This window comes from Manis pentadactyla, chromosome 6, assembly GCF_030020395.1.
Source record: "Manis pentadactyla isolate mManPen7 chromosome 6, mManPen7.hap1, whole genome shotgun sequence".
Classification (NCBI taxonomy): Eukaryota; Metazoa; Chordata; class Mammalia; order Pholidota; family Manidae; genus Manis; species Manis pentadactyla.
This window is the reverse complement of record NC_080024.1, coordinates 138,862,497-138,879,245: the sequence shown is the minus strand read 5'-3', so window position 1 is coordinate 138,879,245 and position 16,749 is coordinate 138,862,497. Positions and strand designations below refer to the sequence as shown.

The 16,749-nt window shown below is 35.8% G+C and overlaps 1 protein-coding gene and 1 non-coding gene across 2 annotated transcripts in view; one reads left to right on the top strand and one right to left on the bottom strand.

Annotated features, from left to right (window-relative positions):
- Positions 1–16,749, bottom strand: part of DCC (DCC netrin 1 receptor) — a 1,164,464-nt gene that overhangs the window by 215,333 nt on the left and 932,382 nt on the right. The window contains exon 13 of the mRNA XM_036918577.2: positions 10,446–10,587. Within this exon, the coding sequence (XP_036774472.2) occupies positions 10,446–10,587 (142 nt within the window). The remainder of the gene's footprint in view (positions 1–10,445; positions 10,588–16,749) is intronic.
- On the top strand, positions 7,937–8,043 carry LOC118929010 (U6 spliceosomal RNA). Its single transcript, XR_005031436.1, has one exon. It is a non-coding gene; the product is annotated as a U6 spliceosomal RNA (small nuclear RNA).

The window sequence follows — 16,749 nt, the reverse complement described above, 5'->3', positions numbered from 1 at the left end:
GAAGAAATAGTCCAAAATAGCAAGGATCATTTTTCTCACAGTCCAGAAAAGGACCGCCTATAAATCAAGAAGAGGTATTCTAAAAATGTATGTCTCCATCATCCCTTTAAGGTCAGTGATTATGTTTCTTTTGTGCCAAAAAAGAAGAATCCAAAGCCACTGAACTTCAGCAGAAAATACTCAGGCTTTTGTCTCCTGAAATCAGCACAAGGCATATTTGATTCTGCCTCAGTTTTCCTACTAGAGCTTGAAGTCTATTTCTGTGAAAATGTGGACATAAAATACTGCACATAGTGATGACATCAGGGCTTATCTTAAAGCCCAGAGAGAGCCCACGGATCATTAGTGTGATGTTTATACACGTTTTATGTAAATAACATTCCTCTTAGCTAAATCTCAAAGTAGTTCATTTATGTGACAAATTACTGTAAAACAAATGACACTTGTCAAAAGACCTGATGATGTTGAGGACTCGGCTGAAACTCACAAGTCCTTAAACCTCAAGTTGCTGACCAACTCTTAATAAAGATAAAAATTTAATCTTTGTTTTTTGCATTAATCTGAAAAGGATAAATATTTGATGCCAAAGAAAATTCAGAAATAAACTTGGAGAAATGATGCTTATATCTTGTACAATGTTAAATATTTGTAGATTTTTGCATAGGAAGATGAGTACATCTTGGTACTGAGGAGGATTCTAACTTTGTATTAATAGGAAATGGTGTTGTAAGTGATGGTTAGAATGGACTTGCTAATTTCAAGGGGCAGTTGCCTTCAATAAATAGTATTATTGGAGAAGGCAATTTGATAAACCCTCTTGCACAAAGCTATCTGTAACACAAAGTGCTATCCTCTTAAGGAGCTTGTAATTTTATAAAATAGACAGAAAGTTCCATGAAGAAATAGACTGAGAATGGTGTAGGTGAGTTATATTAATTGTATATCCATAAAGCCCACAACAGTGCCTGACTCATGGAAGGTGCGCGCGCGCGCGCACACACACACACACACACACACACACACACACACACACACACACAAACAACTGTTAAAAGAGCCACTACACTAGTGCTTAACATAAAAGAAATATTAGGTTAAAATACAATATCCAGCATCATGAGCAGTGGATACTTTTAAACACAAGGCCTTCATCATGCTTCAAGTAGGCTTGTGTACACATTGATGTGTGTCTGAATTTACACAGCACTGTTCTGTTATTTGTTAACATTTGCTCCCTTTCATAGGCACTATTGTTGATTAGTGAGGCAGAGGGATTATAGGCCTCTTTCAGGAAATTAAAAAACTGATATTCGAATAAATACTTATTAATCATTGTAGCTCATGACTTTCATAGTGATATTCTCTGAAATAGTTTTAGGCTGTGAAAAATATCCTCTTGTATTAAGTGGAAATTTAACTTCATGTTTCTTTGAAATGGATGAGCAATTATGTCAACACTACCTTCAATAACAGATTTGAAATATCATCTGTGATAGTTTTATGTGTTCACTAGGCTAACGTTCCCAGTTTATCAGTCAAACTATTCTGGTTGTTGCTATGAAGGTATTTTATAAATGTGACTAAAGTCCACACTGTAAATTTTAACCAAGGGATATTGTCCTAGATAATCTAGGCATGCCGGATTTAATCAGGTGAAAGGCCTTAATTGAAGACTTAAGGCTTCTCTGAAGAAGAAATGTCACCTGTAGACAACATCACTGGCTCCAGAGATCCAGCCTGCTTTTCCTGATGGCCTGCCCTGTGGATTTTGGAATTGCCTAACCAGTTACCACAATCAACTAAGACAATTGCTTGTAATAAATCTCTTAGTATCTGTTTCCACTGGTTCTGTTCTTCTGGTTGAACCCTGAGTGACACACCATCTTATCACATGTACTATAAATGGAAATCTTTTTGAATGTCTTATATTCTATCCCATTCATCTTTAATAGAATTTAATTAAAATATCTCACAAGAAAGTAGATATGCAAATTTCTCCTTATAATTTTGTCATATTTTGATTCAGGATACGACAATATCATTAATTCAGTTTTGAGTTAAACAAAACCTACTAGCAATTTGAAGTGAACATTATAAGGCACATTATAGACCATCCATTAAGTGTTTCCCTATGGGGTCTCACCTGGCTAGCCCAGGGATATACTGATCAGAATATCCCTTCTAAGAAGGGAAGGGAAACTATTCATAACATCCTCTCGATGACACTTGCAGTGAAGGTTTAATGACCATATAGATTAGTGCCTAGGTCACTCTGAAGATTCTACCATGTTTCCTTGAAGTATCATATTTCAGCTTAATTTTTTTTTAATTTTGCATTTTATTCTGGAGTATACCTGCGGAATCTCTCTCACTACAAACACCTAGAAACTCTTGATTAAGCATAAAAAATGCTTAAATATATACATAAAATCCCAATATTAAAAGATCTCATAATTAACACCTAGGCAAATAGCCTAGCCTGGCGCTATTTAGATGTGCTTTTAACAGAGTGGTCCTGTAAATAAAACAGAAATGCCTGTGGAATAAGAAATTTAACAAGGGTGAGGGAGGGAAACCTATTACATATATTTTATTTGTTAGAAAGTTTTTCTTTAGTTTGCACTGAATCTGCTTTACCTTAGTATTTTCTACAGATAAACCCTAGCTTTACACAGTGGAATAAAAAAAAAAGAGTTTCTCCTTCATAGTATCACCCAAGTCTTCTTATTCTAAATTCAGTGCTTTCTGTAATAAATCTTTATCAGCAGATTTAAACCTGTGACCCTCTTCTATGTCTAGATAGGATGCAGTGATAGGCAGAAGCAGACATTTTTTTTTTTTGGCTTTTCAGAGAGGTATTTTGTACATTGCCTTCAGAATTCCAGGTTGTAAATGTTCCTGCTTCTTTGCTGCGAGAGGTGGGCAAGTTTCAGATGTGCTGATAGTTCTTTTTCATCCCAAGTAGCCTTATAAAGTAATTAGGTAATACCTGCTCTTCCATGTATAATGTCCTTTTGAGAATCAGATGATAAACTGATTTTTAAATAGTTTGTAAAATTAAGCATTTAATAGATGTAGAGGTAAGTAACATTTGCAGATTATTTTGACTCGATTTTCAAATACTCTATGATTTTGATATCCAATACATTATTACTGCCACTTTAGAAATAAAGATAATAAGGTTCAGAGAAATAAAGCAAGGGTACTGTGTGGTGATTTAATCATGCTTAACCCTTGTGTGTGTGTGTGTGTGTGTGTGTGTGGACTATTTTTGAGTGAAGACTCTGGACTCTGTCCTATTTCTGCTGGAGCCATGTAGACTACTCTCTTCAGAGACCGACATGGCCTAGGCTGGGACCTAAGAGGGTCATAAGCAGTATATGTAAAGCACTGTGCAAATGTACAAGGAGATTTTGTCTATAATGATACATCCAGAACTGAATAACGGACAGGCAGGCAGGAAAGAACTGATAATTCCATTATGCTGACAGTGGTTTAAACTAAGCGATCAGTAAAACCTCAAATTCACTATAGAGTTAAATTGTTCTCTTAGAAAAAAAACGGTCACCTGTTATAAACAGGAGGTATCTTCACAAGTTATAACAACAATCACTATCAACAAGCAATTTTTTGAGACCCAACCCTGATGGCTAATATTTAAAGATCATTCAATATAGCATATATTCATTCATTTGCTGGGGGTGGGGGAAAGGGAAATTTGTCTGTAATCAAAAGTATTTTTGTGCACTTTTGAAAGTTTTATCTGGGATGTGTTTCCTGAGTTGGGCTAGTGGAAATACTAAATAGTATTTTAAAAATAAATTGGTAGGAAAGCTTTGTTTTGATCTCTGCTAGAGTTATACAGCTACTCTAGTTGTAAAAGTAATCTTCGATTTTTATTATCCAATAGACATCCCTTTTGATCCTTACATTATTCCACTATCCCTTTATATACCTCATTGCCTATCGTCAGCAACATTTTAGTTTGGATGTATGCATACATCCATGATACCATCACCACAGCCAAGATAATAAAGATATCCATCACTTCCAAAGGATTTCTTGTGTCCTCTTGCTTTTTTTCTTTAATGGTAGAAACATTTATCATGAGATCTACCATCTTAACAATTTTTAAGAGCACTATGCTGTACATCAGATCTCTAGAAATTACTCATTCTTTGTGACTGTCACTTTAAACTCATTGAACTACTTCTCTTTTTTCCCTCTTCCCTCGCAACCACCACTGTATGCTTTGCATTTATTTAGATTATTTTAGATACCTCATGTAAGTGCAATCGTGCAGTGTTTGTCCCTCTGTGACTGACTTATTTCACTTAGCACAAGGTCATCTAGGCCTATCCATGCTATTATGAACGTCAGGATTTCCTTCTTTTTTAAGGCTGAATAACATTCCATTGCAGTTATGCAGCACATTTTCTTGACCCATTTGTCTGTCAATGGACATTTGGGTTGTTTGCCTACCTTAGCTGCTGTAAATAATGTTGCAATGATCATGGGGGTGCAGATATGTCTTCAATATCCTGATTAAATTCTTTTGGATATGTACCCAGCATGGGATAGCTGGATCATATGATAGTTCTACTTTTAATTTTTTGAGGAAACTCCATATTATTTTCAGCATAGTGGCTGTTATCAAGGTTGATGTTGGTCTTATTGCTGTCAATGTTAAAATTATTTTAATATCAATGATCTTTTACAGATTCATATCATAGCCAGAATCATCCACAATAAAGTGAACTATAAGTACAAGGAGCCTGCAGTCTAGCTGGGACCATCCCCTTAACTAGTGGCAGATCATAGCAATGTTATTTTCCAGACCTCAGTTACCTCCTCTGTAAAACAAGGGCTATGGATGAAATAATTGGTGTGGTTCCTACTCTGCCAGGGACCTATATTCAGTCTCAATGTGTGCGTGTGTGTGTGTGGTGTGTTTCCTAGCTGCTTCTAAATATAATTTTATTCTAATGGAAGTACAGTGTAGGTAGCAATGCTTTTCCTAGCTGTAAAAAAATTCTATTGTTGAAAACAGATCGCCTTCTGTCTTGCCTCTATCCCCAATACTAAGTGCCTTCAAGCTCTATAATTCCTCTCTTCTATTCCCAATTTTTTAGAAATTTTATGGGAAGAGACTGTGCATTATTCAAACAATGTAAGTTCCCTTTATTCCCCTAATGTTAATCTTGCTATGAAATTCTATGCTATTGTTCCAATTTTTCAGTCCATAAAATACCAATGCATGTTTGTCATTATGTTTATTCTATATTGGCTATGAAACACAAGTAAATTCTCAAATTCAATTTCTAACACCTTCTCTGAAGAGCACTCAAAAATTAAAAGCAGTACTTTAAAATTTAGTTGACATGGGATCCCACAATAAACCTGATAGCACTGATTTAAAATCCTTGTTATAACTGAATTACTTTGTTACTGCAGATGTCTCATTATCCTAGTAAAAAAACACACACAAAGGAAAGCACCTGTCTAACAGACAGGATTATAAAGAAAAGTTTGAGTCTCTACACCTGAATATTTATATCATCCAAATGAAGCATTCTGGCATTTCCATTTTTGTAAGCCAATCAGTATACCCACGTATCTTATAGGTATTGAAAACAGGGGGTCAAATCCTGGACGTTTTAAAGTGTTGCAGATTCATATAGAAAATCAATCACTTCAGCAAACTAGAAAGTTGAAAAGTTATTAAGTATATTCTAGGGACAAGTCAAAACCACAGTTTATCTATCAGTGTGTAGTTCTTCCTCATTCGTTTGCAATGGTTTGTACCATTGAAGACATTCCTGAAATGTCTAGAAATGTAACAGGCATTGCTGAAGCCTGGAGACAGAGCAGGGGAGAGGAAGGCAGTGGCTTTGCAAAACTTGATTTTAATGTTTTAAGGGTATGAGGGTATTCTCTGTTTTTATTTTTTCATTTCAAATTAAAAATGGAGTCCATGTGACTTTTTGCAATAAATACCAGGTACAGTTACAAATTTAATTGTTCAGAGTTATGTTTGCATTTCCAAATTCATTTTATAACTACTGAAAGGAAGAAGGAATAGTATTAATGAAGATGCAGATTTGGAGTCCAGATTCCTACAAATCTATAAAGATGAGAATGGGCATTTGTGAGCTATTCTAATAAAAGCTCATTAATTCATCCTATTTCTTTGCTTTTGGCTGAAATGATCTTAAACAAGAGTAGTGATGGGTTATCCCATGCTGATTATAAGTTCTAACTGTCACACATTTTAGATGAACAAAAATATGGGACTGAATTATTTATTTTCCAATTTAAAAGGTTTATTACAGAATACAATTAACAGTGTCTTTAAGAGGAAAATTAAAAGGAGTCTGTAGTGCATTGAATACTGCCCCTGTTAAAACTCACGCATACCTAGAACTTCAGAATATGATCTGACTTGGAAATAGGGTCTTTACAGATACAATTAGTTAAGAATCTAGAGATGAAATCAACCTGGCTTTAGGGTAGAGTCCATATCCAATGACTGGTGTCCTTCTAAGAAAAGGAGAGGACACAGAGAGACACAGTGGAAGGTAAAAAGGAGATAGGAGAGACGGATCTATGAGCCAAAGACTGCCAAGGATTTCCAGCAACCGCCAGAGGCTAGGAGAGAGACATGAGTGGATTCTCTCAGTCTTCTGAAGGAATCAATCCTGCTGACACCTTTATTTCAGACTTCTGGCTATTTTGTTTTTTATGATTTCACCTTCTCTTGAGAGAAAATCCAAAAAGTTTGTATATGTAAGCAGTCAGAATCTTGGTTTGCTAATACTGAGCTGAAAGTGTTAAATTCCTTTTTCCAAAAAAACCCTCATAAATACTAAATCATTTGTATCGGTAAGTTCTCTTGGCCATGGGGCCACTATTCCTCATTCATTTCCCAGACCACTGTCTTTTAAGCTGTTCATAGAGTCAGTTCATAGAGTTAGCTTTAGTGGTAGGAATTTTCAATTTTGGTACCAAAAGTCATAATATGACATTAGGGTCTTGAGATTTTGTTTTTTACTTTATATATACAATTAAAAATACATGTATTTTATTATCATTACAGATCTAAGCAACAATCACTATTAATAATTTGGTATGTATGTTTCTCTAAATATTTTCCTATGAATTCACAATTTTTTGGTTTATAAATATGGGTTTGTACACTAATACTGATTTAAAATTGAGTTTTCACTTAACAATATGTTTTAAACATTAAACATGCAATTTAATGTTTTACATTACATCATTTTCAATGGATAGACAGTACATGATGTGATTTTGCCTGAATTTTCTAGGGAATAGCCTATATTTGATAGAGTCCTTTATTATTATTTGTTACTAAAATAACAAGTGCAGTGAGTACATTTATAGTTTAAAACTTTGCAAGAAACATGGCTGCAAAATTGGGATAAACTCCTGGAGGCAGAAAACCTGGATCATACATTTATGAAGATACACACATACACATACACACACACGTATATACATTTATATAAAACATATATATCTCCTCATTGCTTTCCAGAAAGATTCTAGAAATTTTCTATCCCACAAGCAGTATGTGAGATTTCATATTTCTCTCAGATGCTTTCCAGAACTGAGTATCATCATTCATTTTTATCTTTATTACTTTAATCAAAGGAAAATGCTAACTCATTTTTGTTTTAATTTGCATTTTCCTCCTAATGAGATTGAACATTTTGTCATGCTTATTGGCCATTTATAGTTTTGTAAATTGAATATCCAATACTTAGTTTCTCTATTGGAATGTTCATCCTTTAATTAATTTTTTATGAAAAGAAGTTTATTTATATTTTCAATACTTTTCATTTGAGAAGAAAGAACAATGAAAAAACTTCAGGGCTTCAAAAGCCTGTGTATATTAAAAAAAAAATAAGGCTTTGTGCTGGCTTCAGCAGCACATATACTAAAATTGGAACAATACAGAGAAGTTTAGAATGAACCCTGCACAAGGATGACTTGTGAATTCACGAAGCATTTCATATTTTTGTATGATGTACAGTGGACTCTTGAACAATGCAAGGTTGGGGCACCCACACCTGTGCAGTCAAAAATCCACATATAACTTTTGACTCCCCCAGAACTCCACTGCTAATAATCTGCTGTTGACCAGAAGCCTTACCAATAACATTAAAACATATTTTGCATATTATATTGTATTCTTACAAAGAAGTAGAGGAAAGAAAATGCTTTTTTTCAGATTATCACAAATCTCCAAGCAGTTTTCAATATATTTATTGAAAAAAATCCATGTATAAGTGGACCTGTGTGGTTCAAACCTGTGTTGTTCAAGGGTGAACTGTGTATGAAAGTGTTTAAGAAAGCAGATCCTAGAGTTTGCATCACGAGAAAAAAAAATTTTTTTCTTCTCTTCTCTGCTTTTTCTTTTTATTGAGATCCATTTATATGAGATAATGGATGCTGACTAGACTTAATGTGTTAATCATTTCACAAGATGTGTAAGTCAAACCATTATGCCATATACCTTAAACTTATACAGTAATATATGGAAATTATCTCTCAATAAAACTCAAAAAATAAAGCTTTGACTAAGTTATCCTTCAAATTTTTTCTTTTAGTCTAATATTGTATCTTAGGAATTATGGTAAAACAAGTTAACAAGATTTTTCCAGTTTGGTGATTTCTTTGAAAGTAATCTACATGATGTACTAAGTATCCTATTGGGCACATAAGGCTCACTTCAACTTTAGTTATTTTTACCTTCTTCCCATCATTTCATCAGGGGACAAGACAGGATTTTGGCTTTCCTTAAGCTTTTTAAGTGGTATATTAGAATGTCATAGCTTTCACTTGGATTCAACAATAGACACCTAAAGATTTTGTCCAGATATAAAATAAGTAATGCTTATTTCGGCAGCCTATTTTGGAAGCACTCACATTGTGCTAAAATGTTCTAGGCCTAAAAGGCAAAAATCCTGAAGGAGAAAAACAGGTTTCAATAAAGTCTCAGAATGTGGGCCGAACGAGTAGGGGTGTGTGGTGTGTGTGTGTGTGTGTGTGTGTGTGTGTACGCTCCGCTGTGTGTGTGTGCGTGTTCCGCTGTGTGTGTGTGTGTGTGTGTGTGTGTGTGTGTGTGTGTGTGCACGCTCCGCTGTGTGTGTGTGTGCGTGTTCCGCTGGTTTAGAGAAAGGAATAAGTAAGGGCCACTTTTATTCTTTCTCATTTGCACTGATAGTTTATCTGTTAGTGGTAAGGGCTGAGTTTCAGTTTGGACATTGCCCTAGAGCTGGTTGGTGTGCCATGACGGACTTGCTCAGCCTCACCCACCAGGCCTGTCATGAGCCGCTGTTTGACCCTATGCTTCCCAAGTCCCTGGCAATCACTCATGCTCTTCTGAGAATACAAAGTCTGGAATACTGCTGCGACCCTAGACCAAGCGGGCCCCACACGAAGTGCTGACTGACAAGGAGAGGATCCCATGTTTGCACTCACCAGGAGTCATGGCTTCCCAGTGGGCTGTCTGGGAGGACAAGACAGTTGACAACCCGTTGGCTGGCTTTGATCAATGACAGGCAAGAGAGGAACTGCTCACTCCAGCCATTGACTGTGAGACATCGGCGCTCACACAGCCTCTCCAGAGACAACCCCATGAGACCAAGCAAGCTCTGAATTTGCTCTTGACTTGTGGCCCGCTCAGCAATAGGCCACCATTACTGATTTTTCTTCCTTCCCAGCTCACTTCCCTGGTTTGCTCACTCTTGCTTTCCCAGGCTTGTATCCCCAGAGGTGTCACTTTGAACACCTGCCTCAGTCTCCATTTGCTAGAACCTGGACTGTCATGTATTAAGGGTTCCAGTAGTTAAAGGAAATATACAATTATTCATTTTATAAGACAGGAAATGGAATTTCTAAATACTATTTGGAAACTGGGTCTAGTTTTCATAGAGAAGCTTGACTTACCATGAGTTCCATCAACATTGCTACAAAAGTGAATTTACTTTTATGTTTATAGGATAGAATAATTTCTGTTTATTTCAGTCTCCCATTTTTCAATCCCATCCTGATCTCTGGAGATTAAGGGAGAGGGTATCAAAGTGACTTAAACTTGGAACCATTTGATTAGATGAAAGTTACTAGGAAATTAAAAGTTATTTGACAAAAGGGACTATTATTGGTTCTGCAATGCTGAAAAACTAATATGGATAAACAATCCTTCATACATTTAATAAGATGATGATCTAGAAGCAAAATATATAGTGAGTGTTTTATAGAGAATATCAAGTTAAAAATACAAAGGCTATTCTTGCTCAGATCAATAAATGTCACCTCCCAGGAGAAAAAAAAAGAATATTCCCTTGAAGTGAGAGTACATTTTATTCCTAAAGCATTTAATACACCAAAACCTTGCAAGACTGCATGTGAACACTGACCTGTGAACAGGTACCAGAGGTTGTTTGGCTCCAGTGTTTCCATCTCACCCCTGCGGGTCGTCTTTCTGTGTCGAATTTTATAGCCAGTAATAAATCCATTTTGTGTTCCTGATGGAGGAGGCAGCCAGCTTACTTTGATACTCTGTAAAATAACAGATGTAAATTAAAACACTGGAGAAAGGAAGGACCACAGAACAGGGTGAAAGAAATGACCCAAAGCTACATATGAATGCAGCTGAGAGGGAAGAAGTGCTAGGGATTGCCATTTGGAGCCAAATTAACTCCGTTCTTGCAGTCGGACAGTATTCCTGTTTGTCTGATTTTAACAAAAAATGCACAACTCATTTGACTGATTACATGCATTATCACCCCTACTTTGTCAATGCCATGAAAATGACAGTAAATATTCTACTGGGTACAAACCCATAAGAAAACAGAGAACATGACTCTAGTGGATGAGAGATGCTAACAAATATTTAAGAAGTGCAAACTAAGGTAAGTGCAGTGACTGAGCTAAAGGTGATGGAAGGAACCTAACTATCCTCTTAAGAGATATTAATGAAAAACAAGGTGATCTGCATGGCAAAATTCAGGGAGACTGGGAATTGTTGCTTCCTAAACACCTTGGAAAGCAGGACTGGAGCACATACTAAAACAGGAGATGGATTAAGAGTTCTACCCACACCCACTGAAGGCAACCCACTAACCCTTCCTAACCTTGGAATAGCTGGGGGCTTTATTCTCTAGAGATATGGGAACAACCCACAGATTCAGACAAATCAGGGACAGGTTATTAAACCAAAGACAAAGACATGCAAGTTTTCTTCCTCCATCTGATACCTAGAACAATGACAATCAGGTGTATATTTCCCAGGCAGAATATCAGATAATCACTGTCCAGAGAAAATTACAAGTTTGGCCCAAGAGAGAATAGCCAGGTCCCAGATCAATCCCCAACAGTGAGGCTCCCAGTTAATAACCCCCACACCCCCACTCATGTACTAGAATCTGTACTTTATAATCAGCCTTTTAGTATTTCATTTTAATATGAACTGACAGTTTAAGATTACCAGACATCAAAATTGCCTTTAGCATAAAATACAGAGGAAAAAATACACAAGAAAATGGCACTTGAAGGAAACAGCACTAATGCTTAGAACAGAGAAAGGATCCAAAAAGTTGTTGTGAATACCCTGAAAATTGAAGAGATGATAGTGAATCCTTGAATAGGATCAAATTACAGGAATAATGATTTTTTAAAACAACATTCATGACAATCGTAATTGGTGGCACAAATTAAATATTCAATAGATAAATTGGAAGGTAAATCAAAAGGAATCTCCTAAAATTCAGTGGGGAAAAATAATCATAGGAAAATGGACAGAAAAGATGAGAAATGAGAGGTTCAGTCCATAATTTCAGACACCCAACCAATAAGATGAGAGAAAGAAATAGCAGGTACAATTCAAGGCAGAAAGTTAGCAAAAAAAAAAACACACAACAAAACAAATACTCTTCCTCCCAATAAGAGCCTTGTAGAAATAGAAGACTTGAGACTCTAGTCTGAAAAGGATTAAGGAATGTCTAATGTAATACATAAAAAAGAACCACATCAGGCACATTACTGTGAAACACTACAGCCTCCTGGCAGAGAGAAGATGCGAAAGCTTCCAGAATGGAGAAAAAATCAGGTCACATAAAAAATGATCAGAAGTAAGAATAGCAAGGAGTACAATTTCTCAACAATATTAGAAGGTAAAAAACAATGAAAGAGTACTTATTAAATTCTAATCCTAGAGGATTTTAAACCTACAATTCTTAGACAAATAATCAAGTATAAGAAAATATAATACATGTACAAGAACACGTATTTGCCTAAGTATAAGCATAGAGGTATTTCAGATGAACACCACTGCAAAGATATCCATGCATCACGTTCCCTTTATCAGGAGGCTAATGAGGCTAATGAGAAAAAGGAGAGTGCAAACTGAGAAAGGAAAAAAAGATTTGAAAGTCAAGAAACAGAGAAACCAAAACAGAAGAAATATGGAGTTCTCAGGAACCCAGTGAAGAAAATTATAATATAATATTGGACATGATGAGACACCAGTCTCAAAAGAGTAGGAACTGTATAATTCTATTTATATGAAATTCAAGAATAAGCAAAATAGAAGTTTAAGAGGAGCTGCCTATGGCAGTTACACCGGGAGATTCATTGACTATGGGTAGAAGGAAACTTTTTTGGCTTTTTGGCACTTCAGTATTACACTTGGGGTCCATTTTAAATAGCAAAATTATCAACAAAAAGCAAAAAAATGCAAAAAAAAAAAAAAGTAGCATTTATTTGACTGCAAAAGGACACTTGGTTACAATATGAGAATGGAAACAAGAAGAGTGTCTCCATGCTCAGCCTCAGCTGGGAATGTGTGCTTCTGCAGACTCAAATTTTTCAGTTCTTCGTGTGTGCAAATCTGCAAATGACTGTATAGGTACTGTGGATATTGATTTAGGGTTGCTATAAGTTTTAGCAGGTAAGGTGAATTTGCAAATAATAAGGATCAATTATAATTGTATAATAAATAAGTTTTAATAATTTTTGAGGAACCTGAATAAGCAGAACTAATTTGATGATTTAGGTTGTTGGAATATATATGAGTATAGCACTCCTGAGATTATTTACTTTACCCCCACAACTCCTTAAATGTGAGAAGCTAAGTACCACTCTTATTAATATTCGTTAACACTTTTTCTGCAATATGGAGCTGGCGATGGTCTAAGCAGCCTATGTGTTTATATGAGTTAGGTTTTTATCCTCACAATGACTCTGTGACTTATGAACTGCTGTTGCTCCCTTTGTACAATCATGTAAACTAGGACACAAAATGGTTAAGTAACTTAGAGCCATGCAGCCAGTAAGTGATACAGGAAGAATCTGAACTGAGATAATACGAGTTTGAAGGTGTCATTCTTTAGTATTAAATCTTGTCTCCCATCTCCCACAGGAGTTCAAGAGGCTTAGAGTCTAATTCATTGTTATTATATATTCAAAATATATTAACTGTGTCTTTGCTGTGTTGCAAACACTCTTTGAGACTAAGGAAATATCCAAATAAGTCATGTTATCCATTCTGACTGAAGAAATAGATGCATAAACTTGTAATTAAAACACAAAGTGCTAAATGTTAACAGATATAGTTCTAGAAAATACAGTGGAAATATCACAGAGGGAGAGATTAATTTTGTTTCATGTGGTCAAGACCACATGAAGCCCATCCTTCAGGCATGCATAGGACTTCAAGGAGGGGATAGGAGAAGTATTTAAGACAGAGGGAATATCAAGAGCAATTTCAAGGTGTCCTGACAATGTAGAGCATTTTCATGCAGAAGTCAAGTCATCCCTCAGTGGCTGGAGGATGTGTAATGGAAAGGCATATTAGAAAAAAGTTAGTCTTTTAAGTAGAAGGAAACTTATTTGTCTTTTTGGCAAATTTAAACTTATGCTAAGGACACGCATGGTTAGATCAATGTGCTCATTTAAGAAGCATTTGGCTAAGTTCCTTGAGCAAAAAAATAATGAATAAAATAATAATAAATTGTCCCTGGCTCCTAAAGAACACATAGCTTTAAATACACACACACTCACACAGCCCTTCTCTGTCCTCCACACACACATACATATATGCACATAGGTAGATGTATTCCTTACTTTCAGGTGTTTTAGAAACTAGTAAAGAAGACCAGATCAGATGAATAGTTATACTTAATATTATTTTTCAATGCTTCAAGGCAGTCCTGGCACATAATATCACCATTTACAACTATACAAAGGAGGAAACCGAGACACAGAGCTAAATGAACAGGCAGAAGTCACCTTGCACCATCATAGGAAGATTACCCAACTGCTGAGTCTAATGTGCTTGTTATTTCATACTAAAATAAATAATCACAGAGATTCTGCTTGGCAATTCCACTCACCTAAATTCTCTTATAAAATATTCTTAAAGGAATAAAAATGAATTTAAATGACTTTTTCAGTACATACAATACATCTTCTCCTGAATATCCCTTGGCAAACCAAGAAGGGTCATTTTCTCAGGATTGCAAACTTGTTTTTTAGAGTCAAAATTTAATTCGAATAGAAAATGAAAATACAAATTCAGACATTAAACTTTAGACCAAGAGGTAGAACTTTATGACTTCCAGTCAGTGTTTTACTACGGTTTTGCTGAGTGACCTCTCATATGTCTTATTAAGTGGCCCAAATCTCAATGCACGTATTGAAAAAGGGAGAAAACCTGTGCTTACTATGTCTACCAAATTATTATAAATCATTTGATAAGCCTGAAGAAATTAATTATACTAATGATTACATGAGCAATGCTTAGTTTTTGACAAATACTTTTCTTGATGATACCTGCAGATTTCCAGTGATTGCATAAATTATCCCCACATAGCCAATATCTTAATCAATGCCTCGCAGCAATTAATTAATAAAATCAGTCATACACTTTACACACCAGGAGGTGAATCCCCACAATGGTTATTATTCATCTTTGAAAGTAATTTCATCATTTGTATTCATCCTCACAGGAGGGTAGCAGCTAAGTTTATTCACAGCTTTCATGCTTTGTCATCGATTTCAAGCAAGCAACAATATACTATAAAACTGGATAGTATGTTAAATTCTTTCTGCATAGGTTCTTCTACAGATATGGCCGCATGTCCCAAATTATATTGTTTTGGGAGGTCAAATGAAAACCTTATTCAATGGTATTGTACATCTGATTTTCTATATGAGATCTGTTCTGTCCGTGTTCAGAGTTCATTGCCCATTCCCTCACCAAAGCACCTAAATCTGTCACTGTTATGGGAACATTCTTGTAACACAACCTAGTCTTCATGGGCAAGCCTGGTAATGATTTTTATTAAAGTACTTAACATATGACCTTTGACTTTTGAAAAATCAATTCTAGTAGCTGTGACTTGACTTCCGGTTCTTTCATTACTTGAGAGGGAGAGATTAATCCTTTTGACTGTTACAGTGTTCTACCTTGAATCAAGGATTAATTTCACTTTTTCTTTCTTTCAGACTTGGAATAAAGAAGAATTGCAAAATTTAGCCTTCCCTAAATCCCTCCATCCCCTCTTTGATTGCCATAAAAATGAATTAGTTTCCAAATAAGCATGGTGGAGAACAGTTAGGTCATTGATTTAAAAGAAAGGATTTATTGGCCATTAATTCCTGAGATAATTCTGTTCAATTCAGTGATGTGCTATCATGATTTTCATGGACTCCATTAATTCATTCTTTTATTTTCCTTTTCTCTAGATGTATGTGAGTAGTAACAAAGCAGAACAAAATAATTGGTAAACCCACCACCAAAAACGTTTCTCAGAAACCACATTTCATTAGCTTTCTATTTTTAATTCCACATATCCAATTGCACCAGTGTGTATTTTGCCTTATTCCCTCTAGCGTGAACTGCAGCCCCTCTCCAAACACATTCAGTTACTGTAGTAAAGAGTCTTTTTTAAAAGAGTGGTTTTATCTGTACAGTATTCCCATAGAAGGGAACTGGGGGGCACCACTTGAAAGAAGGTCCTTGTAGCAAATAAGAATGCCTTGGCTGAAATATAGCAGGGATCTAAGGATCTTGAAATTTAATTGAAAATCAGTTTTGAACTATGACCCTTATTTCTGTTCTGTATTTCTGGTGACTTGTTGAACACATCTCATGTGAAGTTACTTGAAAAATGAAATAGTCTTTCAATACTCATGAGGCCTTATGGATTTTTATTAAGGAGTGCCCATCAGCACTCCTAAAGAACCTCTTTTTATTGTATCTTCATACATTCCATTATTCACATTCCTTCTGCTACTGCCCTAATTCAGACCTTAATTTTCCACTGGCCAGAATACTGCCTTAGCTAATTGGTGCCCACGCCTCTGGAGTCACACTGCTCCCAAGAATATCAGTTAACTTCTTTATCAGAGAATGAGCCACCTAAGTTTTCTGAGCCCAAGTTTTCTCATCTGCAATATGAGCTAATAACCTACTTCCAACGATTGTGGTGCAGATTAAAGGAGACAATGGGAACAAGCTTGGACGTCCCTTCAGAGTGCTCCTAAGGATAGTTGTAAATAAATGCAAAGACTTCAAGGGAGGGAAGGAGGAAAAGAAAAGGAAAGAGATGGACGGAGTGAGATCAAGAGATTGATAGGGATGGGGAGAATAAAGAAAGGCAAAGTAAACTAGAGTAGGAAGCAAGCAAGACCACGTACATACAGTATACAACACTCAGA